The sequence below is a fragment of the Dermacentor albipictus genome, chromosome 5, assembly GCF_038994185.2.
Source record: "Dermacentor albipictus isolate Rhodes 1998 colony chromosome 5, USDA_Dalb.pri_finalv2, whole genome shotgun sequence".
NCBI classification, from domain to species: Eukaryota; Metazoa; Arthropoda; class Arachnida; order Ixodida; family Ixodidae; genus Dermacentor; species Dermacentor albipictus.
The window spans coordinates 55,461,879-55,488,784 of record NC_091825.1 but is presented as its reverse complement, the minus strand read 5'-3'; the positions used below and the strand labels follow the sequence as shown (position 1 = coordinate 55,488,784).

At 49.1% G+C, this 26,906-nt stretch overlaps 1 protein-coding gene and 1 long non-coding RNA gene across 2 annotated transcripts in view; one reads left to right on the top strand and one right to left on the bottom strand.

The window, feature by feature from the left end:
- LOC135913249 (uncharacterized) overlaps positions 1-26,906 on the top strand; it is a 58,727-nt gene that overhangs the window by 18,593 nt on the left and 13,228 nt on the right. Inside the window, exons 2-4 of the mRNA XM_065445852.1 lie at positions 7,715-7,824; positions 16,372-16,437; positions 19,273-19,314. Of these exons, the coding sequence (XP_065301924.1) occupies positions 7,759-7,824; positions 16,372-16,437; positions 19,273-19,314 (174 nt within the window). The 5' untranslated portion in view covers positions 7,715-7,758. The remainder of the gene's footprint in view (positions 1-7,714; positions 7,825-16,371; positions 16,438-19,272; positions 19,315-26,906) is intronic.
- LOC135913250 (uncharacterized) lies at positions 3,461-4,688 on the bottom strand. The gene is made up of 3 exons (XR_010567924.1): positions 4,255-4,688; positions 3,916-4,050; positions 3,461-3,825 (listed from the first exon to the last, which is right to left on the bottom strand). It is a non-coding gene; the product is annotated as an uncharacterized lncRNA (long non-coding RNA).

The following is a 26,906-nucleotide window of genomic DNA, read 5'->3' as shown; positions in this document are numbered from 1 at the left end:
AGGAGGGCGAGTGAGGAGGCGTTGACGGCGGAGCTCGTCATAGCTTTGGCACAGTTCAATAACTTGGGCAACAGTAGATGGGCTCTTTGAAATGAGCATCTGAAACGCGTCCTCGTCGATACCCTTCATGATATGCTTGATTTTATTGCCCTCAGTCATGGATGCATCGACGCGTTTACAGAGATCGATGACATCTTCGATGTAGCTGGTAAAGTTCTCACCAGGCTGCTGAGAGCGCGACTGCAGACGCTGTTGGGCACGAAGCTTCTGCACAGCAGGGCGGCCGAAGACCTCGCTAAACTTTGTCTTGAACACCGTCCAGCTTGGAACTTCGCTTTCGTGGTTCCGAAACCACAAGTGGGCAATTCCGGTGAGGTAGAAAGGGACGGTGATCAATTTCGTGATGTCATCCCATTTGTTGTTCCGACTGACGCGTTCGTATGATGAGAGCCAGTCATCAACGTCATGGTCGTCAGTGCCGCTAAAGATAGGGTCCCGCTGGCGGAACGTGCCGGGGCATACGGTTGACTGGGGAGCAGGTGGTGGTAAGCTCGTGGCGCTTTCGGCGGTCATGATGGCAGGGAGAGTCCGGCTGCGCAATTCCAGGATTGCAGGAGACCCAGCAAACCTCCACCAATTATGGTAAAGAAGTCCGACACGGCTGTGGACGACACGAAGGACGTGGACAAGAAGACGCAACAGCGTAGGCTTAGCCGGAACAAAAACCAGGAACAGCGTCTAGCCCGAGCCACTTCAGTAGCGCTGGCGATCCGGCTGCGGAACTCGGCACGGCGCACTTCTTCTTCCTTACAGTGGGCGTTTGGAAAAGCTGAACGAGCCTCGATGTGCAGGTTTGTCGCTCAAGTCGGCAGATGTAACCATTAATACATAAGGGGAAGGGCTTTATTACTAACAATAAGGAAAAAAAATAACACTGATGAAACCGCAGACATCCGTTGCCAAGTACAAACAAAGCAAGGAGAGGCCGTGATGCTACATGGAGTGAGACATGAAATGAGAGTACATAGCTGAGTAACAAGTATGTGTGGTTTTTCACCTCAAAACTGGGATGCAGTATCTATTACAATCTACTCCAATGTACAGGGTCGCCCACTCTTTGTTTAAACACTGGAGTGTGTGATGAAATCACAACTCTGCAGAGCGTCACACGAGAGTTATGTGTACTTAACTGAACCCACAGAGAAGCGCAACAATCATGACCACTCTCTGCGTTGTATGTACAAGCTCATTAGTTCGCCAGTATCCAACATTTGATGGAATAGGTGTTCAAACTAGAGGTGGATGACCAGTGGCGTAGCTAGGTCACGTGGCAGCCGGGGCCCTTAGGTCTTCTGTCAACCCCCCCCCCCCCGCTGGCTGTAGCCGGCGGAAAGAGGGGTGTCTTCAGACGTATATGACACCCCCCCCCCCGTCCCTCACTGGCCCCTTGCACCCGGAGCCCACGGCCCCCCCCCCCCCCCCCCTGTTTCTCTGTTTCTACGTCACTGTGGATGACCCTGTACATTCGTTTCCGACAAGCAGTTCGGTGCTGTGGGCTTGTCGGAGACCTGGGACCCTGCAATATGGTATGATGATGTCACTCGTCAGCGGTGTGTATGCACCCTATCTTTCCAAGTCTTTCTGAAGGTCAGGAAACTTATGTATCCTTAGTGCACAAGCGTCTAAGTATTCGAACATAGCAAACACAATAGTGTTTGTCAGCGCATGACTCTATGCGTTGATCTTCTCCGTAGCATTTGCTGAGCTGCAATGACACGGCAACTTGGGACAGCCGCAACCTACCCCCAGCTCACTGGCCGCTGCCCCGCACACTCCTTACGACAGGCATGACAACTGCTGATGCCCCGAGCTCCAAGCTGCACAGTGCACCAATGTTACAGTGAACAATAGTAAACACCGCATCTCGGCGTTGGCACAATCAACCACATGTATGGTCACGATGAACGTGATTTGCAATGTGCACGCTCACGGCCGCAACACATTTACGCACAATATCATCCCAAAGGAACATAAAGCACTTGGAGGGTCCAGGGGATGCAGCTGATTGTCACAATGGAAGACACTTTTTCCTTTTGTTTCCCAACGCGCTGCTTCCTGACACCACCACGCATCCTGGAAGCGTTGCGGGCACGCGCACATGCGTTGCACGTCATCTTGAGCCCAATAGTATTTGTTATCCAATTATGTAGTACCATATTTTTTCGCTCCATCATGTTCTACTTCAGTTAGTGCGCTTGTACTAAGTAAGGTGTGTCTGCTGTTCCCGCAGTGCCCTTTCTCTTTTGTTTTAAGAATCCTTAGGCCTTTACCCACAAACATTCACAGTGGCCTTCCCCTCGGCTTGCACGACAAACTTCCATAGTTCACATCTCTTTAGTCGAATGGCACGACAGATATAGCAGAGATTGGTGAGTGGACAACAAACACATGCAATCTTGTCAGTCTGAGACCTGCCGTGCTTCTCACACTTTAGAACTTCAACGGGCAAGCTGCCCTTCAGAATAGTGTGTTTGTTTCTTACCATGCCTATTGCCCACTCAACATGTATCCTCACATTCGCTATCTACATTGTCCGCTCGATGTCACTATTGCACAGTCGCCTTTTCCCTTTAGTGAAAGCAGGTGCAACAAGTGTAGCATGGCACATGCCTACACTTTCTGCTGTCAAAACTCTCCTGTCAGCCAGTACAACATCACCGAACTCTAGGAGATCCAGGACCCCACATTCTTTCGTTATTCTTTTATCACTGGCACGGCCTCCATATTCATCCAAAAGAAAAGTGACCGCCCTCCGGGAAATAATCTGCAACAAAAATCGCACCGTGTTCTGGTGCTTATATTGAGACCACGTATGTCTCTGCTCGAGGAAGGTAGGAACTTGGCCTGTCGGTGCTTATCTCAAAGCAGTCAAGTGTCACCCGAACCTTCAAGCCAAAGTTGTCAACAAAAGTCAGCAGCATTGTTTTATGGATCTGCTCTTTGTCTGGCCAGCGTATGAATGGACCAATGTAGTTGAAAAACATGATCAGTCACCTTTCGCAGATACGTGATGCTATTGGCTGCGACATACATAAACGGTATGCAAGGTCCTGTAGCTGACAGCCCAGCCTCAATATCATCAAAAAGAGAATCATAAGTTGAAACTGTGTGAGGGAACGCTTAGCCTAATGGGAAATATGGTCTTTCAACAGTTACAAAACGGGAAGTAACGACAAATATGTAGGAAGCCTAGTATAGAAAGCTACTTTGGCATCACTGTCCTCCAAGCTTTCTTGAGTGAACTTTGCTGAATGAAGAACATATTGATATGCATCCAGCTTCTAGTCGAGCCGTGCCACGGTCTCCTCAAGTTTGTTGATGCCCTCTTTGGACATGTCCGTCTGGCAGACAGCATCTAATAACAGAAGAGCACAAGAAAACAAATCAGAGGAGGAAAGCAATGGGAGTTTTTTTATTGAAAATGCTGTGTAACAAACACTGACAATTAAAAATAAATGACAGTAAATCTGTTAGAAACATGGCACCTTCACTGGAAGAAAGTTGTTTTGACACTGGTCATAGCTAGTTTGCCCTCAAGATTTTACATGCAGACATATGTATTTAGCTCCTTTTCTAGTGCGTGAGGTGAGGGTTCTTCAATGGGAGAAGCACGACTGATAGATGCAGAGGAAGCAGGGCTGCTCGCTGCTGCTGCTACAACGGAATCAGCACTGGTTGCTGTAAAGGGAGGAGAACTGGTTGCTGCAACAGGGGGAGCAGGGCTGGTCGCTTCTGCTGGTACAAAGGAAGCAAGGCTGGTCACTGCTGTGAAGAAACATGGCGCGGAGTAGCGATTTTCCGACGTGGTAAAACAATACAAATCAACAGTCCAAGGTGTAGTGGCTTGGCACTTACCAGCGGTGAAAAGATGTTGCGAAGGTGCCTTTTTGTGGCTCTATCGTTCTTCGGTGGTGCTCTTGGCATCATACTCCCAATGCTTCGATGAGGCCCAATCAGGACTACGCTCGTCAAATAGACTTGACGGACAACCTGAAACAGACAGGTTATAAAGCATGTCACTCATCGCATGCTCCGTTCGTTAAATCACACTGCAGCCAATCGTAATAAGCCACTTTGCGTATATCAATACTCTGCCGAAAGCAAGGCCTACATCTGCGATGCCAAAACAGTTTTTACACCGTCAAGAACGGGTAACGTTACAAAGTAGGTAACCTAGTTGCGTAACTTGCATACCTGATAAAAAGTGTCGGGAACACATTTTGTAGTTGCCCGCATTTTCAGCGACACCCCTCTTGTTGAGGTGGGCGATGCACTCGCGTCGCCGCCGTTCCGACATCTGCTTGGTCATGCCGCATTCCTGAACGCGCACCTTCGGAATCTTGAAAAATTGAAAGTCGCAGAGGCTGTTATTATCCTGCTTGGCTTTCTCCTTCTCGGCTTCAATGTACAGGTGCTCCCAGAATAATTCGGAACGCTGGACACGCAGCTACTCGTCGGCGGAGCGCGCCGGCGGATAAATACAGGCAAGATTTGCGCATGCGCGGTCTCCCTAGCGAGCAAGTTTCGCTCCCTAGTGCATCTAGGTTGGCGTTGCCTTGCTCCAAGAAGGTAGCGCTAGGTGCCCTTTAGCATTGTGCAATGGGGGCTGGGCGAATGATTGCCTGTAGCACAGCATGCATGCACCGTAATCTACAAATAAAGGCTCCGGCATTCCTTGCAGCATATTCTCTTCATGGTCTGCATCCCGTCTGGGACATAGCAATGCTTTGCGTGATCACGCGCTAGTGAGGCGGCTTGGGTACAACGGCAACGCTGCCTTATTTTTCTACCGTGTTAGCCTGTCCTGCGAAGTATTAGCTCTTAGTAAAATATTTTCCTATCCGTGTTACTACTAGCTTCGTAATACGAGGACAATTTCCCAATTTCCACTATTACATGACCCCACTTAACGGGTGTGTCTGCGATAGTGGCAATAAAAGAGTTCACAAAATGAAATAACGCGGCACGTTTATCCATGTCAATTTCACGCACAGGAAGTCACTTCATGCAAAGGGCACTCTAATGAACTCTTCACGACTCTAGTAATTTACTGGCGCACCCCGTTACGTGGTTCGTATATATTGTGCGACAATTAATCACGGAATCTGGACCATTGGTAGCGAGTATCCTTACGTATTGATCGCGAGTCGGCGTTTGTTGGCGAAGATACTCATTTTCGCACTAATTTATTTTGCTCAGAGGAAATACACAATGATAATCAAGAGTAGGCTGTGTGAGCTGAATGCAAAAAAAAGAAATAGTAAGGAGAACATAGTAAATCTAAATAACAGGAAGAACACGGGGTTTATTTTTTCCAGAGTAAAAAAAAAAAGAATCGAAACGTAACTGTTTTGCCTAAAGCGATTGGCATGTTCCGCTATCAATATCTCGCGAATGCGCCGTCCACGCGAAGCGCAGCTTGTACGCGGCGTGGAATTGGCTCGTATAGCGCATCGACGAAGTCCCTCCTCTCACCAAGGCGCTTCCACTCGCGCGTTATGGTGAGCCAGAGCTCGTCGGCACTGGCCCCACCCAGATTCAGCTTGGACAAACTTTCCTTCATCATGCCCCACACGTTCTCCATAACATTGAATTCTGTACCTTTCGAAGGCCAGTCAAGAACGCGAACACCACGTTCTCGAAGAAGTTTTTCCACAGCTCTGGCGGTGCGCACCGGGCTCAGGTCTTGTTGGAACAAGTAGCAGCCATCTTTAAATGGCCCGTCCAGAGCGTATGGCAATAGGTGGTAGTCCAGAATTTTGCAGTAAGCTTCAGCTGTGAACGATGGGGACAGTCGGATTTGCGGACCGAGGCCCTCTTTGCTAATTGCTCCCCTAACGTTGACAGTACAGCGGCCGCTGCTGTAGATCTCGTAAACATACCCAGGCTCGTATCTATACACGTAAAGAAGGGAATAGATAATGGTGTTTTCAGATGAAATACCGTTTGCGCGTCCGAAGAGTTTGCGCTTAAAAGATAAGAAAGAAAATGAAAATTCCTGCAGGTATATGGTCTCCATACGCGGCGCTCTTGATCCCATCTAGATGAAAATGTCGATTCATCTGAAAGTATCACTTGCTTCCATTCTGCAGTCGTCCAGCGCTCATGTGCCCTGCAAAACTCAAGGCGCCGGCGTTTTTGGTGCTCCGTAAGGTGTGGCTTTTGTGCCGCGACAAATCCACGAAGACCAGCCTCTCGCATGCGCCTTCTAATTGTTTCCTCACTGGCTTGCAGGTTGAGGGCTGTCTTGATCTGATGGGCGCTCTGAAAAGGATCAGCAACGGCTGCAGCAACTTTAAGATCGGACGCTTCCGAGGTGCATCGGTGTCGTCCCGATCGTGCTGCATCTTTGAGTCGGCCATCTTCATCCCTGTATGCACTTATAGACTTTCCTGTGAGGCGGCATATCTCCCCTTGAGGTATACCTTGTCAACTGAGCTTAATTATATTTCTCCGCACATTTATCGGCACTCTTTTCGACATGTTGCCTCGATTGGAATAGGGCGGAATTCGCGTAACTGTCGTTGTTTAAATATGTTCGTATCCCTTTGTCAACCGAGCCGCCGATATCATCGCGGTGGCATCAGATGAAAACGCCGCCCTTTGCCAGCGCTAGTCACGGTCACCTACCATAAATATTTTTAGCAAATGATAAATACGGCCACCCGAAAAATAAAAAAAAAGGTGCCCAAGCACGCGAACATGCAGACACGAGCACTTATGCTCCAACGCGAGTGCATGCGCAGACACAGCTTGCCACAGACACCACCGGCCCAACCCCCCTAGACAAAACGTTAAGGGGCACCTAGGGCTACCGTTTTGGAGCAACGCAACACAAACTAGATGCACTAGGGAGCCAACCTTGCTAGCTAGGGAGACCGCGCACGCGCAGACCATGGTACTACTTCTTCCACGGGTGCGCTCCGCCGGCGAGCGGCCGCGTGTGTTGCATTCCGAATTATTCTGGGAGCACCTGTACGTACGGCTTTTGCAGCTTATAACTGCAAATGAAGCATGACAAGTTTTGGGAGGTCGTACACGCTGCTTTGCTTGTCTGCTTAGTAGTGATTCAAAAGGGCGCGTTACCCAGAATGCATATCGACGATTGCCTACTTGCCGATGTCGATGCCGGACGTGCATAAACGCTATACGTAGACAGCTGAGGAGACAGCCGAGGCAGCTTCGAGACCGAGTAATGGAACGCGTCGTGAACCGTCTGAAAGTCGCGTGAAAGACGACTCTACTACGTGCAGCCATCTCGCGGCGTCAAGAAAAGTTGAGAAAAGCACAAATTATCGCCATATTTTACCTGTTTCCGTCTGCGAACCTAAAAAAAAAATAAAAGAACTCGACAAGACTTACAGTAAGCTGATATGAAAGTGTGACTACATTTCTGTTTTTGTGTGCAGACGCCTTTTCCGTCGAGATTTCCAACCGTCCTGCTTGGCAGGAAAGTATCCGGCATGATCTTTGACCTCGATGCTGTCTTCGCGAAGCTGTCTTCCTTGGCGTATTCGTCAGAAAAGGAACCAGGCTTAAGACCGCTGCTGTACGCTCAGCCTTTTACTTCACCGTCTACGACGAGTATTGAAACGCAGCTATAGCGTACTTATATAACGTACTTATATCGGTGCTTCTCTTCCTTTCTTTTCAGCCGTCACGTATGCCGGAGACCTTGCTCGTTCTCTTAATCACTTCATGAAGAACTGCGTCCGTATCCTGCACTGCGTCAAGAGCCTACCGAGTACGAAGACTGTGGGGAAGGTAACATCTCTCGATGCGTCTGTGTGAAAAATATGGCATGAAAATTTATAAATGAAGAAAAGCAAGTGCAATTCACACGAGAGTGGCACGAATCTTGAGAGTATACCTATCGTGCTTTGTTCCCTTTGTAGATTCGTGCTGCTTTGAGACGCTGCATCCGATAAATAGCATTCAGCAGATGTACTTAGTATACACGCAAGTTCGATATCAAAGAAAATACCCAAGTTACATTGCAGCAACATCCGCTGTGGTAGATCCAGCTGAAACGTGTGATTGGTGGCTCTCTTTTTTTGTATGCGTTGCCGCGTGGCAAGGTATTGGTTGTTCCGCACATTCACGTGACATGCGATGGTTACCTCTGAGTAACAGAAGCAGATCTCGAAGGCTATGTTTTTGGCGGCGACATGCAGCGGCAGTGATTGCGAAGCCGAAAACACCGCATAACCGTCAGGTATTTGATGCTACCTATTGCTAAACTAGAGTGAAAAGACACGGAAGTAGTCGGACGAAGTGCGCTCATCAGGGAAGCAGCTCGGTGTCAGCAAGGCAGTCCTCATTAATCTCTCAATCTTTCAATAAGCCCACCACGTTGTCAGTGCACATTTAATGAACGCGTGCAGGCCTTCTTCGTGAAAAAGCGACAAGTGCCTTGCTAAATCCATTGTCTGCGATTAACAGCGTGTACTGTGTAGCCTGCTATATCCGTATCCCAGCACCTATAGGCACTTTTTCTCATATTGCTTTGTCTCTGGACGCAGCCACAGCAAATGGCTAGCATCCACCGACGAAGCGGCGACCAAACGCTTTGAGTAGTTCTCAGGATTGGGAGAGGCGGTGGCCTCAGGCGCAGCTTACGGAAGCTGCAAAACCTGCCCGAGCCCAAAATTTCTGGAGAGAAATACCTTCCGCATAAGTGAGACTGGAAGGAAGGGAGCAGACACACGGGGGACGCTAGAACGTGTGTGTGTTCTGTACGAAAATAAATTTTAAGTGAGTGTAGGATTGTGATTGTCGGCATCGCGATTGCTTGTACCATTCTTGCTCGTACCATTCCTGTGTGTTAGCGAACAGGTCCTGCTCATCTGATACCTCTAGCTGCTTCGTGCGCTGTACCGACGCCATTGCGCGCCCACGATGTTCCTTTAATGCGAGCCATTCCACTTCATGTAAAGCCGGTTTTCTGTATCTGGCTGTCTGCGTTCAAAAACGTGAGCTTCCATGTGTTCCGTCTCGGCTTGGAGACGAGGAGCGCATTGAGGCGACCAAACTAAGGGGCCTTAGCTACCTTAGACTGAGCAAACAACAACGACGGTTTCTAGTAAAACATAGGGAGTAGCCGAGGGTCGGCGCGAAATTTCACCCGTTTCGGTTTGGCGGCATTGCATTCCGGCATCGTTTCACAAGCACGTCTTGCCGGGACAAGTGGCTGTGCTTGCGGAATGTTGGCTGTACGGCTTCAATTGCGGTTACAGTCCTTTGTGCGCGTTGGCTGGCCCGCATCGCACATGGCTGCTGTGGCGCGGTGCACTCTTGCGCCCTGAAAGCTGACTGACTGAATAAACTTTATTGAAACCAGCAAGAGATGGTGGCTGGGCCTAGGCCTCCCACGTGGGGACGTCGAGGTGTTGCCTCTTCGCCGCCTCGCAGGCCTGCTGGGTCGCCCAGAGTTGGTCGTCAAGGGTGGGGCTACGCAGGGCAGCGTGCCATCTCGACGGGAGGGTCGGGGGGTTAGTGTCGGGGTATTGGTGCGTACAGTCCCAAAGCATGTGTGGAAGTGTGGCTGGCTGTGTCTTGCAGATATGGCACGTGGGATTGGGGTAAACGTCTGGGTAGATCTTGTTGTAAAGTTGTAACGAGGGGTAAGTATTGGTTTGTAGCAGGCGGAAAGTTGTAGCCGGCGCTCGGGATAGTTTGTTGTGTGGGCCGGGGAAGGTTCTACGCTCCAAGTAGGACTTCACAAGATCATTGTAGCGTGTCAGGCGATCCCTACCGGTGGGGGCAGCCTCCCCTTCTCCCGCGCGGTCAACGAGGCCTCGCGCTAGGGAGTGGATAACCTCGTTGAGGTTGGGGAGGTGCGGGTGGACGGTGCCTGCATGAGCCGGGAACCAGACGAGTGTGACCTCATGGTCGGTTGAGCGAGACGCTTGTTGCAAGATGCGCAAGGCTTGGTGTGAAATACGGCCGTTGATATAGTTGATAACGGAGGAGCGGGAGTCAGAGACGATGGTATGGCATGTTGGGTCTAGTGTGGCTAGCGCGATGGCCACTTCTTCAGCTTCCTCAGCGTGTGGGGTTACTAGGCTGATAGCATGTTGGAGAGACCCTTCACGCGTGGTGACGGCTGCAAAGCGGGTACCGTGGGGATATTCGGCGGCGTCGACGAAACTCACACCATCGTGCCGAGTAAGGGATTTGGTGAGAACGGTGGCACGTGCCGTGCGACGTGCGTGGTTGTATTCGGGGTGCATGTTTCTGGGGATAGGATCGGCGTGAATCCAAGCTCGTATGGTGGAGGGGATCTGGTGCTTATGGCCGTGTTGATGGTGGTAGGTGATGTCGTGCGAGGTGAGGATATGGCGACCCGTCGCTGTGAGAGTGAGTCTCTCCAGCTGAGAGCGACGTTGGGCCTCGATGAGCTCGTCCAGTGTGTTATGGACGCCTAGTTGAAGGAGGAGGTCAGTGCTGGTGCAACCGGGGATGCCGAGGGCTTGTTTATAGACACCGCGTAGGAGGATGTTGAGCTTGGTTTGTTCAGCCTTGTACCAGTTTATATACGCAGCAACGTAGGTGATGTGGCAAATTACGAATGACTGGATTAACTGGAGCAGATTCTCCTCTTTCATACCCCCACGGTGGTTGGAGACCCGCTTCAAAAGTCTCATGGTGTTGGCTGTATTCCTCTTGATTTTGGCGAGGGCCATGCCATTGGCTCCGTTCGCCTCTATGAGCAAGCCGAGCACACGGATATTGGTGACGAGGGGTATGGGGCTGCCATCCGTGAGATGAAGCGCAATGTCTTCGTAATGGCGTTTAGCGGTGGAGTATTTTGGACGGCGGCCGCGGAGAGTAGGCCTGTAGAGAAGGAGTTCGGACTTCGCAGGGGAGCAGCGAAGCCCCGTGCCTTGTATATAGGTCTCGACTGTTTCAATGGCGGATTGTAGTGCCGTTTCTATTTCGCCGTCACTACCTTTGCGGGCCCAGATGGTTATATCGTCAGCGTATAATGTGTGGGTGACACCGTCCACTTGCTGCAACTCCTTGGCAAGATCGATCATGACAAGATTAAAAAGCATTGGGGAGACAACGGAGCCCTGGGGGGTTCCCGCGCTGCCCAAAGTCTGGGCGTTGGAGCGGAGATCCCCCACCGAAAGGAAGGCCGTGCGATTAGAGAGAAAGTCTCTGACGTAATTATAAGCGCGCGCACCGATATTAAGGCGCGAGATGCGGTCAAGAATGGTGGAATGGGCTATGCTGTCAAATGCTTTTTCGAGGTCGAGGCCGAGTATAGCTTTAGTAGTACGTGTTTTATCTTCTAGTATATGGTGCTTAAGTTGTAGCATGACGTCTTGGGTCGACAGGTGGGCCCGGAATCCAATGACAGAGTGAGGATACGCTGCAGTGTCTTCCAGATGGGTGTTAATTCGCGTGAGGAAGGCATGCTCCATAACCTTTCCCACATATGATGTTAGTGAGATGGGACGAAGATGATCGAGGCTAGAAGGTTTGCCAGGTTTGGGAAGAAGGATGACCTTTGCTGTTTTCCAGGCCGGCGGAATGGCACCATTACGCCAGCAGTCATTGATATAATCTGTCAGGTGGGTGATGGAGGCATCATCCAGATCACGGAGGGCTTTGTTAGTGACCCCATCGGGCCCAGGGGCAGAACGGCTGTTTAATTTATGCAGGGCGGCTTGGATCTCAGCGACACTAAAGTCTTCGTCCAGTGGGGGGTTGGGGGCCCCGGTGTAAGAGCCGTGAGATTGCACTTGGGCCACGGGGAGGTACTTGTTGGTGAGGTAGTCTAAGACTTGGGCGCGGCCCTGCTTCTTCCTTTCTGTATAGAGAAGTTTAGTGAGGCGATCTTGTTGGGAAGAGCGGGTGGCTTGACTATCGAGGAGGTGTTTGAGAAGCTTCCAAGAAGAGGGACAATGGATCTGTCCGTCAGCAGTATTGCACAGTTCAGTCCACTGCTGACGGCTGAGAGTGAGGCAATGGGGTTCGATTTCCTTATTGAGGAGGGCTACTTTAGCGCGGAGGCGCCTGTTGAGACGTTGCCCTTTCCAGCGGGATAGGATGGATGTTTTAGCCGCGAGGAGATGGGCCAGTCTACTGTCCATGCGCTCGATGGGGCATCGGTTGTAACGGTGCGCGTGGCTGCATTGGTATCGGAGTGGAGATTTCGGGTCCATGCATCAATGTCCGCTATGCGTTCCGCGTGCTGGTCAGCGGATCGATGCTTGCGAAATGCATCCCAGTCAACCCAAGTGAACTCACGGGGTTTGGCAGTAACTGAAGCTATCCGAGGGATAAGTATGGCAATGATGGAATGGTCACTACCGAGATCATGTTGTGTGTTGCTCCATTGAGCGTTGGTGACGTTCTTGGTAAATGTCAGGTCGGGGGTCGTGTCGCGGGAAGTGGAGCCACCGAGGCGTGTGGGGAACGTGGGGTCTGTAATGAAAGTGAGGCCGAGGTCTTGGGAGTCTTTCCAAAGGTTTTGAGCCGCCGTCGTCGAGTAGCCATATCCCCATACCGTGTGGGGGAGATTGAAGTCTCCACCGATAACGAGGGGGTTGGTGCCAGCTACATTAAGGGCCTTCTTGAAGAGGGTGAGAAAACGGCTTCGAACTTTGGCAGAGGGATGGCTGTACACGTTAAGGAGAAAAATACTTTCCTTACGTCTCCTGGTGGGGATAAGTTCAACGAGAAGGTGTTCGATGTTTCGGTCGTGGAGATTGTGTTCGATGGCGGTGATTCTCTTGTGGACGAAAGTGCAGAGGCGGCGAGAAGCATGTGGCGGGATGAAAGGTTGGTAACCTGGGAGGGTGACCGAATCGATATGGGTTTCCTGAATCATGATGACGTCCGGTTGCCGGGTGAGGGTACGAAGGTGTTGACGGATGACTGGCTGTTTGCGGAGATAGCCCCGGCAGTTCCCCTGCCAGATAAGTGTATCTCTGTTAGTGTGGGCCATGATGGGGATTGGGGGATGCCGTCAGGGGCAGTGCTGGGGTTTGGAGGGTAGGAGGAGCGGGCATGGGGAGAGTTTGTACGTGGGTTTCAATGTTTGTGACACGCTGTGCCAGTGCGAGAACGGCGTGTTGCATGGATTCGACTGCGTTCTGGAGTGTGGTCATCGTGCTTTGAAGTGAGAGTAGCATGTCCTTAACCTCTGAGCGCACTTGGCCCGTGGCTCCCTCTTGGAGGGCCCGCTTTTTGGGGGCTGGTGTCAGTAGAGCGTCGTGGTTAGAGGAGTGGGACGCTTCGGCCGGTGGTGTAGGAGCGGGTGTCTTGGATTGTTTAAGATCGCGAACCTCTTGCGAGAGCTTGTGAATTAGGTCGCGCATAATGGCATTTTCTTTTTTGAGGTGAGCTATTTCTGCGTTATCATTGGTGCTCGTGGACTGTGTAGAACGTGTGTTGCGACCCTCTCGCGAGGCGCCCTTAAGGGCTTCTGCGAAGCTCACCTTGTTAGTAGGAGACTTGGCGGGTGGGGTAGAGGTAGATCTGGATCGGGAACGGCGCTGTCTCGAACGTGAAGGGGTCCGGGAACAATGTTGCCTCGAGCGTGATGGAGTCCGGGATCTGGAGCGGGGCTTGGAGTTCAAGGGCGGGAAGTCGCTTTCTTGAAGGGTGGCTTGCATTGCAGCTCGGCGTTCCCCAATGCGCTTTCGAATAACGTATGGTGTCTTGTAGCGAGCCGTACACGATTTGTCCGCTGTAAGATGAGGGCCGCCGCACAGTGAGCATTTGGGGTTACAAGTGTGATCGGGAGGTGGGTTGCGGACTCCACAACCTCTGCAGATCTTGTTATTTGGAAAAGGGCAGACATCCATGCGGTGTCCGAGGCGGCCGCATTGGTAGCAAATTTCTATTTGCTTGCGGAATAATGAGCATGGGATTAAGGTAGCTCCGTAACAGACCAGATATGGCACGTCGGGGCCACTGAAGGCGATAACAACGGTGGTTGTCGTTCCAATGCGTTTTGCGGCTAGTGCGAGGGGGTTGCGGGTATTGATGATATTGGCGTCGACTTGCTGTGGGGTATCGGAGAGGGGGATTCCGCGGATTACTCCCTTCGTGGTGTCTTCGGCGGCCGTCTCATACGCGTTAACATCGTGCGTGACCCCATTGACTTGAATTGATTTTATGCAGATATACCGGTCGGCGTTCTGCAGACTTGGCGTACTGACAACGACAATGTTTTGTTGGGTGTTGGGGCACACCGTGTCTTGCTGAATATCTGCTGGGCTGAGCTGTGCGGCTTGGAGAACGGCTGTAGTCACGGTAGGACTACCAATTTTGGCAATGTTGAGGGCTCCCTTGGGGCGAATGATAATTTTGATTTGGTTGGAAGGTAGCGGAGGCATGCGTCCAGCCTTTAGAACTTGTGCCTTGACTGGTGGCCTGGTCTTGGAACGAGAACGAGTGCTTGAGGTTTGGGTAGAGTCATTTTGGGGTGAAGAGTCGTCCCTCAGCTTCGCCGGTTGGCGAAGGCGAGTTGTTCGCCAGCCCGTCTCGGCGGCCACTTCGAGCTCCATGCTCGTTGCTGGGGCAGAGAAACTTGATCGGCGATACGGAGCTCGCTCGAGTGCGCGCCGCACATCCGGTGCGCCCGGCGTGCACGCGCGACGGCGGCCTGGGCGATTCACAAAAAACGTTCGCAGCACAGGAAAATGTCCGTAGCACAGGGAAATCGAGCGTCCCACCTGAAAATGAGGCGTCTACGGAGTCCTGGTATCTTCACGGATCGACTGGTGTAAAAATTAGGCCACAATTCGCAAGAAAATGCTGCAAAATCATTTCACGAACACGGAGCCGACGCGAGCACGTCTACACTCCTCGGCGATCGCAGCGCCTCCCCCCTGAAAGCTGAGACAGAAAATATGTGCCCTGCCTTCCTCGGCGAAGCAAGCGTTGTCTGCTGCACAGCCACCGCTCATGTTCGAGCACATCTTGAAGCACCAGACGGCAACGAAACGCGTGGGCATTCTTCTAACACATGGATGAAAGAATAAACTAGGAGAGAGCGTCACGTGACAGTCTTGAAGCCTAGTCACACAAAACATAGAGGAGAACTGGGCCCTGGACACACGACAGGCTAGCGGTACATTCTAGTCAGCTCGCTTTGGTTGCATCTGCTGCGGGGGTTTCAGAATAGGTGCAAATACTAGGCAAGACAAACGCGCACGTCGAGGTTAGTGCAAGTACAATCGTTTGACGCAGTCGAGTCTGTGTTATGCCAACCAGGCAACGCACCGAACCACCGAACGTTACGTAGACAGGCGCGAAGGCTGTAGCGAACGAGCTGTGTCTGGTAACCGGCATTGTGCCGAACAACCCGAGTGCTACCTCAAGCACGGCTGGTCGCGTTCCGGGGTGGTTTCAAGAAAACGAGGGAACATTTGGCCTTGCCGTGCCGGCAACTGAGCCACGCTTCCGACGGCAATTTGTCACGTTTCAGGACGTCTTCTGGAAAACGATGACGCCTTTCGCCCCCCGCAAACATGTGGAGGAGATCAAGCGAGCGTCCGCAGTACCGATCAATTGCTTTCCCCTGGGGAAAATAAATTTTTGGATAGAGGGGGAATCTCTCTCGCCACGAATAGAGAGGGAATCTCCACTCCAAGGCGATGAACCGTTTTAGCTAAAGGGTTGCAGAAAATAGCACCTTTTTTTCTCCACAATCATTTTTTCCGTGCTCACGTTCAGAAGCGGCCGACTTGTTCAGGCGCAGGAAGACGTCGGAAAGCTGGTCGGAGGAAAACGCCATGGAGGGTCCAGGCAATCAGCGTGGATGGGACACAACGTTGAACCATACATAAGGGGGGGGGGGGGGGGAGATAGTGAGGGAGAACAAAGTTTGATTTGGAAAACAAGTCGGAAATTCTTCCTAAACTAGTGGGGCCTCAGTCCAGGGCTCCATTGCCATGCGCGACTTCGTGAGCACGCTGAATCAGCCGTTGCTGTTCCTGCCGACTTGAGCTCAGCTGTGCATACTCCCAAGCTGTCCCACAGGGAGAAAGTTCTGCGTCGGGGCACAAAAGCACACGCAGAGGCCGATGTGAGTTTGAGTCATTCTCGTGCACTGCTTCAACACAAGCAATGCCATCGCATGCATGGTGTCAACATAACGTCTGCATAGCATTCACGGGACAATACGCAACGCAACATAGTATGCATAAAAATGTAACTTCCAATGACTTCAACTCATTCAGCGTGTAACGCAAGTACCTTTGTAAAAGAACCTTAGCGTCCACCAATTCCCATTGCGCGTGGAAGCCGCATAACTAACTTAATAATTTTACCGTTTCCTTTCAAACGCAGTTCCTGGATACTGCCTGTGATAGTTGGAACGACTGCATAAGGACGCTCAAAACTGATATCATGGAGGTAAGTCTGTTCGCTGCTGTAGGCAATGTTTATAGGAAACCTTTAGACACTAACTGCGTTAACAAATGTCTGACATTATGTGGTGTGGTTTTATTCAATGGTTGTGGCATTATGATGCGTGGTGCACCGAGTCTCAACAGTGAAAAAAAAAAGAGCTTGCACCATTTGCACTGTGCGTTTTTGTCGTACAAGAATAATCGTCATCAGCCTTGCTTTCGTTTTGTTTGTTGAAGACTGTGCGCTCGTTACTTTCCTGTCAAGAATGCTGCGGCACGCTGATGACGCGCGTGCCGTTCGTAAGCTGGAAATTCTGGCCGCGCAGCATGAAGCACTTAAGTGCACGCAATATTGATAACGATTATCGTTGTGTGACAAAAAATGCTCCCGAAGGCGCGTAACTGCATTTACTCTGTTGAGTTTGACTTGCGAACGCGGCGGCCAAATTGGTTTGGTGGCAGAATGCAATGAAGCTCGAACATTTCCACAGATTTAAAACACCGACAACTAACGTCATCTGTCGGCAATGGTGTGCACAACAAAGTTGCGGCGCTAAACGTGGCCAGTCCATTAACAATCGACTGCAGCGTAATCCTGGCAAGAGTTATACATCGCCTTTAACTGCATCTCAAGAGAAAGTATGCCGAGATTAACGTAGATTCAGCAGAAAAGACAATAGAATTTCTATAAAAAATTTTTAAGGGACACTTCATCCTACGCCGAATAATAGGTTTCGACGGCTCGACTTATACAGTACTCTTTCTCTATTTGTGAATTATGACTTTATTACGAAAGCTGCTATAATTTTCACGGTGACTGTTATGTGTTCACTAAAACTGAATAATAACATGTTTAGCAAGTTGATGTTAAAGAAACGGCCATCGAATGACTGAAATTATTTCGCTGACTCAACCCCTGGCACGCAGTCCTGTTACAGTTTATTCTTATATCGGGAGGTTATTGTGCTTCATGCGCTTTGTTTATTTGACCAACTCGTCAGGGGAGATTCATTACAAATGTAGGTATATTATATGCGAGAAAATATATGCGATAAACTGCAGAGAAAATATGTAGAGTTGATATTTCTGTGCGTGTATGCTATTTATGTTACGAAAACATGCTTGTCTGGAAAGCAACGAGGAGCAGGCAGCCTAAATATTCGCAAGAGTGCAGGACAATTTTATTTTTGGAAATAGCAAGATTGAACATCACAGCGCTTCTTTTTATGCTATGTTTTTTATTTGTTTGTTTGTTTCTTTGGCCATTGTTGATGACTCATACCCACTATGGGGAGTTGGCCAATATTTGGATTGAATGATATGGCGTCTAGCACTGACTAGAAACCAAGTTAAAAAATTGAGCAAGAGTCCGTCGAATAAAACGCAACTTGAAGTGCTAGAAATAAACTTGAAAATCAACTTAACGAAATTTCACTTTGCATGGAAATCTTTTCCTTGAGAATTTCGGTCTGGCTGCACTCTTACTTTGAATAATCCTTTGAATAATATTACTTTGAATCCCAATAAAGAAAGGCGTCAGGCAGGGAGATACGATCTCTCCAATGCTATTCACAGCGTGTTTACAGGAGGTATTCAGAGACCTGGATTGGGAAGAATTGGGGATAAGAGTTAATGGAGAATACCTTAGTAACTTGCGATTCTATGATGATATTGCCTTGCTTAATAACTCAGGGGACCAACTGCAATGCATGCTGACTGACCTGGCGAGACAAAGCCGAAGGGTGGGTCTAAACATTAATTTGCAGAAAACTAAAGCAATGTTTAACAGTCTCGGAAGAGAACAGCAGTTTACGATGGGTAGTGAGGCACTGGAAGTGGTAAGGGAATACATCTACTTAGGACAGGTAGTGACTGCGGATCCGAATCATGAGACTGAAATAATCAGAAGAATAAGAATGGGCTGGGGTGCGTTTGCCAGGCATTCTCAGATCATGAACAGCAGGTTGCCATTATCCCTCAAGAGAAAAGCTTATAACAGCTGTGTCTTACCAGTACTCACGTACGGGACAGAAATCTGGAGGCTTACGAAAATGGTTCTACTTAACTTGTGGACGACGCAACGAGCTATGGAAAGAAGCATGACAGGTGTAACGTTAAGGGATAAGAAAAGAGCTGATTGGGTGATGGAACAAACGCGAGTTAATGATATCCTAATTGAAATCCAGAAAAAGAAATGGACATGGCCAGGACACGTATTGAGGAGGGAGGATAACCGATGGTCATTAAGAGTTACGGAATGGATTCCAAGGGAAGGGAAGCGTAGCAGAGGGCGGCAGAAAGTTAGGTGGGCGGATGAGATTAAGAAGGTTGCAGGGACAACATGGCCACAATTAGTACATGACCGGGGTAGTTGGAGAAGTATGGGAGAGGCCTTTGCCCTGCAGTTGGTGTAACCAGGCTGATGATGATGATGATGATACTCTGAACAAGACGATGTTGAAGCAACCACGACATGAACATTGTTGGGGAATACAGACTTGAAGTTTTTTTTTTCAATTACATTAACATTCACTCCCCATAGCAGGCTGTGAAATGACGCAACAATACTTTTATATCCTCACGCAGCATAATGATCGTAGCGAAAAGGATGAGAAGCTGGATCACCTAGAAATCAGGCACGCCGATAATAACAAACACCAAAGGAAACGTCGTAAGCCTCCCCACGCCACCATGTTTTTCTTGTGCGGTATAACAACTCACACGACTGTTACGAGTGTGTAACGCGAATGTATCAGAGTCAGCTATGGCGTGGGCCAGGCTTTTCTCTCCCGATCTCACCGAATCACTTCGGGGTCTGAGCCTCGTTTTTTCTTTTCAGACACTTTACAAGTGCATGAAGAGTCAATTGTGGGCCATCTATGTAAGTATATCTTTTTACTCCAACGTCTCGCGAGCATTTGATTATACTTCCAGCATTTATCGCGGAATGCATGAGTAATTGAAAATTGAATCCTATTTCAGCAACACCAACAGTCGAAAGCAGGTTACTGCACAAAAAAAAGAAAGAAGAAGCCTGTAGTAATCGTTCGGACGATTGCTTGTTCCTCATAAGCGGTGAAGTGCGAATATCTGGGAAGTAAACGTTCGCTATCACAAAACGTTAACCCACAGTTACCTGCTACATACACATTTGTTTTCACGCTATTGAGACAACGAATGCACCAGAGGCAGGATAGACAAAGAAGGAATCGCATTCCAATCACACAATAAGGTGACAGTATTCTTGAATGCGTCAGTGCGAATGATGTCACTGATGGAGCAGGAAGATAGTACTAATATGTGTTAGTTTGGGCGATGGTAGATTCAATATATACGTTAGCGGTACACGTTAAAACACAGACTGACTTTCCGGCATATAACGACGTACAAAAACCAAGGTAGCTAGGAAGAAGGACGCACATCACCAGCGTGATGTGTGTCATTCTTGTTAAATGTTTTACTTCTTTTTTCCGCTCTTAACCGAAATGATGAATTACCGACTCGCCTAAATCGCCGTTTTATGGCATCGAATTCAAATCTATAATCGAGGCCTGACAATATGTAAGCAGGGTCAAGTAGCAACTTGCCTCTAAAGGTGAATTCAAAAGTGAGAAAAGCGACGGAGACTATCGTCCCGCGATGGCTGTCGACGGAAATGCTTTTAGCGTTGAATCAATATAGCGACACAACGTATTGCCAACGTCGAAACGAGTTATGTATGAGGTCTCTGTTGCAGCTGGATTCCTCTTAGGCGCTCCTCTAAGGACACTCGGCGCCATCGCGATGCCCGCGCATGGCCTAGGAAATGCATGGCGCGCTGGTGCGTGGGAACGCCGAGAAACGCGTCATGCGGCAACCGGGCTCCTCTTCCGGGATTATTTCTTGATATGCTGCGCCATCTAGTGACACTTCCGAGAATTCCGCGAGTTGCCTCCGAGACGAGAAGCGTGGCGCGCTGATGCCTGCCAACGCTGGTGATTGTTCCCTCGCTTACCACACATCCAGTGGCATACGCTAAGTGATTCAAGTTGGCGACAGGTTCATTGAAGAGCGGCACATACCCAAAGCATTTGTGGCACAGCCTGCAATAGCGTCGGCTTGCTGTCCTTGAAGAGCCCATGTGAAGTGGGTTCGATTTCGCTCAGCATCAAATAAAGCTCAACGAATGTTTTTGTTGTTGCATAGCGGGGCGTTCCTTGTGGCACATACCTAATTACCGATGTAGGCCTCCAAGACGTTCGTTGAAGAGCAGCGCACACCTACTGGTACATTCTACGTGACTCAAGTTGGCATCAAAAAGTTTAATCGAAGACCAGCACAGACCGAGTGGCACATGCCCAGTGCTCCAAGTCGGCGTCGGACAGCGGTGCACGCCCATTCCCTCATCTACAGTGCCGCATATCGGCGTGAAAGAGGTTCGTTGTAGAGCGGTGCGTAGATACACATTGGCATATACTCAGCGACCCATATGGGTCTGGTGGTTGGTTTCAAACCCTGTTATCTCAGCAGAGCAGCCCGATGCGCTAACGATTCGTTCAAGGACTAGGCAGTGACCCAGGCAGGCGAGAATGTGGTTAGATACAAACATACATAACCTCGGAAAGTTCGTGAAGTAGCATAAAAATGCTAATGAATTGAATATACCTAAACATTAGCTCATGGAACATGATTATATATCAGGAAAGTCGAGATGAACCTTCACTGAGGATGTGCCAGCGGTAAGGCAATGCTCGGAATATGTAAAATGAACCGCTAGGTTCTTTGGGGCTTAGAGAACCTCAACTAATGTGACGTTAGTAGGTTGTGTGATGTCGCGAATATGTGCTCCGGTATGTTTTTGTCCTCAGGCAACCAGCTAGAGCCAAAAATAGTAAGGCACTGCTCTTTGTGTTATGGTACACTTTCCCTTCTAATCTCCGTGGTCATTTTTGTTTCCTTTCCTTGCATCCAATTCACTGTCTCTGTTTCTGTCACATTCTTTTTGATTACTCCTGGTTGTCTAATTACGCTTTCATTTACCCTATACTTGGTCGGTAACTTTCTCGACCTCTTCCTCCATTCTGTGTCCACCCTTTTCAGGCACAGACACTTGTGCAATTTAGCGGCCCATTTATTTTCATCCATGTTCCTTACTCTGCGCTTCTCTTACTTCCAAAGAGGCCCTACCCATGTCAACCTACATTGCCTCATTTGTGGTTTTATCGTGGGCCGCCGAAGCCAAGCGGACTACCGATCTCTGGTTAACTTCGAACTCCAAAAAGATAACTGATTTTAAACATAGGATGACATTCGCAAACGTTAGCGTTGGCACCATTGCTCCTTTTCAGATTCCACGCAGCTCCTCATACTAATTGTAGCTTCAAGTCCTGTATTTTTTTACCACTCCGTTCTGCTTCTCCTTAAATTTTAGGTTATTTCTGTGGGTGCTTGGGTAGTTCTTTCCTTCCTTTATGTAGACACCCTCGCACATGTGGCTGCGTGTAGCTGATGCACAAGGCTATTTACAATATATTTACTCATAAGCAAACGTTGGCCAATATGGGGACCCTATATCAATCGGGAACACGTTGTCTTCCTCTTCTTCAGTGCAGCCACACTGTTGCGGCTGTTCCGTATCATCACCCGCGGCAGTAGAAGCACCGTTCAGGTGCTTCTACACATCTGTGGTGGAAGGTGTGTGATAGGGATTTAGTCTCGCGACGTGAACGATGTCACTTGCTGCTGACGACGATGAGGGATCGGTGGGGATGATTTCCTATGTGACATTGGTCGCTTGTCACACCACACGGTACGGACCAGTGTAATGCGAAAGCAGCTTGTCGGCGAGGCCCACGTGGCGGATGGGTGACCAGAGAAGCGCCAGTGAAACCGGAGAAAACTATACGTCGCGATGGTGGCAATCATAGATGCGTCTGTGATGGCCCTGTGAGCACATTGAGCATACTGATGGCCCTGCGGGCATATTGAGTAGCAGAACGTGCGGGCCAGGTCAGGAAGGTGTCCAAGGGCAATGCAGGTTCGCGGCTCTATAGGAGACAGGAGGGTGAATAGTCGGCGGTGTCGTGACGTGTTGAATTATACGTGAACGTCGCATATGGCAAATGAAGATCCCAGTCGTGGCGGTCGGTTGCAACCTGCGTCAAAATCATGTCGGTGATGGTCCGGTTGAGATGCTCCGCGAGGGAGTTGGCCTGTGGGTGGTATGACGCGCTGAACTTGTGCTTTGCCGAGCCGGAGCGGAGGATGTTTTTGACAACTGCCGAGAGGAAGCTACGGCCACGGTCGGTTAGTATTTGGCGCGGAGCAGTGTGCGCTAAAATGATGTCGTAGAGAAGAAAGTCAATGACGTCAGTAGCGCAACTTGTCGGGAGGGCGCTTGTGATGACGTACCGCGTGGCGTAATCGGTAGCGACGGCGACCCATTTATTTCAGGAGCCCGACAAGAAGGTCCCGTCTAAGAAGATCTAGACCAACTCGGTAAAAGGGTTCGGGAGGGAGGTCTATTGGCTGGAGACATTGAGCTGGGAGCGCGGAGCGCTTTTTCTTGCGTTGACAGGGCTCACAAGCGGCAACGTAACGACGCACGGAGCAGGCGAGGCACCGCCAAAAGAAGCAACGGCGTACACGGTCGTATGTGCGTGAGACACCCAAGTGCCCAGCCAAGGGAGCGTCGTGAAGTTGGCGAAGGACAGCCGAACGCAGGTGTGATGGGATTACGTGCAGAAGGTTAAGGCCGTGGGGATCAAAATTACGGCGGTGTAATGTCCCCTCCTCGAGGAGAAAGATCCGGAGAAAGACGTCCCCAGGCGGGGACTCCAGCCTGTCGATGAGGGCTCGTAAAGAAGGATCGCGGCGTTGCTCGTTGCCGATTTGAAGCAACAGTAACACAATGAAAACGGAAGCAATGGGGTCCGCGTCTGCCGGTTCTTCCACGTAGTAGTGGGACAACCAAACTGCATCCTGGTGTAAGCGTGCCGTCTTATATACGACGGAGTAGGTATACCCTTGTAGGCGTAAAACCCAGCGAGGGAGTCGTCCCGTGGGGTCTTTGAGTGAGGACAGGCAGCAGAGAGTGTGGTGATCAGTGATGACACAGAATTGGCGTCCATACAATTACGGACGAAACTTCGCAATGGCCCACAGAAGAGCGACGCACTCGCGCTCTGTAATCGAACGATTGCGCTCAGTGGGTGAAGGAAGTCGGCTGGCATAGGCTATAAGGCGATCATTTCCATGGTGGCGTCACACTAACACTGCTCCGATGCCGTGGCCACTGGCACCAGTTCGAACTTCCGTTGCAGCAGAATTGGAGGCGTGGTAAGGGTAGTAGTGAAATGGGAAAAAGATGCGGCATCATGATCAGGACCCCAAGAAAACGGGGCGTCTTTCTTCAAGAGGTCGGTAAGAGGACGTGCAATGGTCGTAAAATCCTTAACAAAGCGCCGGAAATAGGAGCAAAGCCCTATGAAACTACGAACTTCCTTTGGAGTCTTCAAGACACGAAAGTTCGTAACGCCGCGAATTTCGTCTGGATAAGGTCGCATCCCTCTTGTAATCAACCAGGTGTAGAAGGTCGGGGATTTGGCGGCGAGCGAACTGACATTTTTAAGAGTTCAACTAGAGACCGGCCCGGCGGAACACGTCAATAATCGCTGAGAGACGATCGAGATGCGTGTCGAATATGGGTGAGGAAACGATGACGTCGTCCAGATAGCGCAAACAGGTGGACCACTTGAGCATCTGATCCAAAGAGTTCACCATTCGATCGAAGGTGGCCTGCGCGTTATAGAGACCGAAAGGCATGACCTTGAACTGATAAATACCATCAGGGGTAACAAACGCAGTTTTATCTCGTTCTATGTCGTCGACGGCAATCTGCCAGTAGCCGGACCTTAAGTCGATAGAAGAAAAATAGGTGGCCTCGTATACAGGCAGTCTAGAGCGTCATGAATTTCTTGACTAGATGTCTGACTTTCTGTTGAATTGATACAAAGTTCATGTATAGCGATACACGAATTGATACAGATTTGAGTAGCAGTTCAACATCGCGCATCGATCCTGTAAATATATCTGACGCGGGTGTCTTTAAAATGTTGCTCACCCTTGACTCTGAAAAATCATGTGGACCAGATGACATTCCGAACCATGTTCTAAAGAGATATGCAGAGTGGCGCAGCCAATACTTGGGCTTGATATTTCGAAAATCCCTATTCCAATCATCCTTACCCGATGACTGGAAAATGCGTATTAAAGGCTCGATTGCGCATATTAGACGACACACACAGAAGCGAAACACACACCAAGCGCTCTGTGGCGTGTGTTTCTCTCCTGTGTGTGTCGTCCAAATATCGCGCAATCGAGCCTCTAATATGCTATACCAACGTACATGCCCAGTTCTCAACCTTGGAAAATGCGAAAATCATCCCAATACATAAAACAGGAGGTACCTCATTGCCCTCTAATTATCGACCAATATCTCTCACTAGCATCGCTTGCAAGATGCTCGAGCATACCATCCTTAAACACCTAACAAACTTTCTTTACACTCACAACTTTTTAACGCCACACCAGCACGGATTCCGCCATGGATTGTCAAACGTCACGCAACTTACGGAAGTTGTGCATGACCTCGCATTTGATATGAACAACTGTAGCCAGACTGATATAATATTATTAGACCTTTCGAAAGCATTCGATCGCGTATGCCACAGTAAATTATTAACATAATTGCGATGTTTTATTGGGAATGGGGAAATTTTAGACTGGGTAACAGGGTTCTTAACAAACCGGACACAATTCATACTATTTCAATCTGCGACAGAGCCTGTCACATCAGGCGTCCCCCATGGATGCGTGTTGGGGCGACTGTTATTTTTAATTTTCATTAACCACATAACCAGAAATATTGACTGTAACATCAAACTGTTTGCTGATGACTGCATCATCTACCAAGCAATTAACGCCTACGAAGATCATGTTTCGCTTAGCAATACACTACACCAGCTGAATGAATGGTGCGAAAAATGGCAAATGACGATAAACACAACTAAATCGGTTTGCATTACGGTAACAAGAAGAAAAAAACTACCTTACGATTTTCCGTGCTTTATTAACGGTACAATGCTAACAAAAGTTCACCAGCATAAATACTTAGGTATCACTCTAACTTCTGACCGTAGATAGGACGCGCCGATTGCCAACGTGACCTCGAAGGCTTTACGCAAGCTATCTTACCTCCGAATATGTCTCCGCCTCGCACCCACGTCGACTAAGCTTCTCGCGTATACTATTTTCGTTAGACCGGTTTTGGAGTACGCTAACACAGTTTGGTTTCCCCACTCGTTACCTAATGTAATGAAACTGGAAAAAGTACAGCGAGAAGCACTGTGGTTTATTTACAACAAGTATAAGCGCACAGATTCACCCACTAACCTTGCGGCTATATCGGGTTTAGCGACGCTATCATCAAGAGCGAAACAAGCACGGCTCAACTTTTTATTTAACTTGATTCACAATTATTATAAGATAGACCTAACAAAATACATATGTTTTCGCAGTCATGATCATCGAGACATAAACATGTACACGCTTTCACATAATATTCATGCCACAATGACACATTCATGTACTCTTATTTCCTCCTCGTGATAAGGCAATGGAACCGCCTCGATCGTTCAGTCATTTCTGCAGACTCATTATCTCAGTTCACATCACGGTTAGAATTCATATCAAGCAATCACTAAGCTAGCCTTATTCACATAATGTGCTTTGAAACTCTTGTAAGCCATGCTGATTATCGTGAAGGTGTTTACTTATATTTTTGTTCCCGTTCGTTGTCCTTTTCATGATGTTTTCTCTGTATTGCTGCGCATGTCTCCTAGACGTGTGATATCTATACTTGTTTGTTTTTTATGTACTCTTACCTTGTTCCTTTGTGTTCTTTGCAAGACATGTGATATCTATATTTGTTTGTTTTTTATGTACTCTTGCCTTGTTCCTTTGTGTTCCTTGTTTGGCTGATTGACCCGCAATTTGCACGTGCACGTTTATTACCATGTATCTCATTTTTGTATGTCCACCTGCTATTGTATGTGATGGGACTGGCAGTATTGAAAATAAATGACTAAACAAATAAAGTCATTACTCCTCTGTTTAGTAAAAATCATAATTCCCGATTTCTCCCCGCTCAACTTAAGGGATAGATTTGCCGCTCCGTTGCGACACATATTCGCAAGTTTCTGTAATTCTCTTGCATTGTCCGTTACGAGTACTATGCCGTCTGCACAGATCAGCCCAGACAGCTTCGTTTGCACCCTTTGCCCATTAGGCATGTAGGATAAGTAAAACCCTCATTCACAAAACCTAAGCCTGAATCCTAAAACGGCACATGAAATTACGACGACAGTCGAAACGAGTGCGCACACGTAGCACGCATCCCTTAGCCTTTAACGCATTCCCAATGTTCTTCCTGGG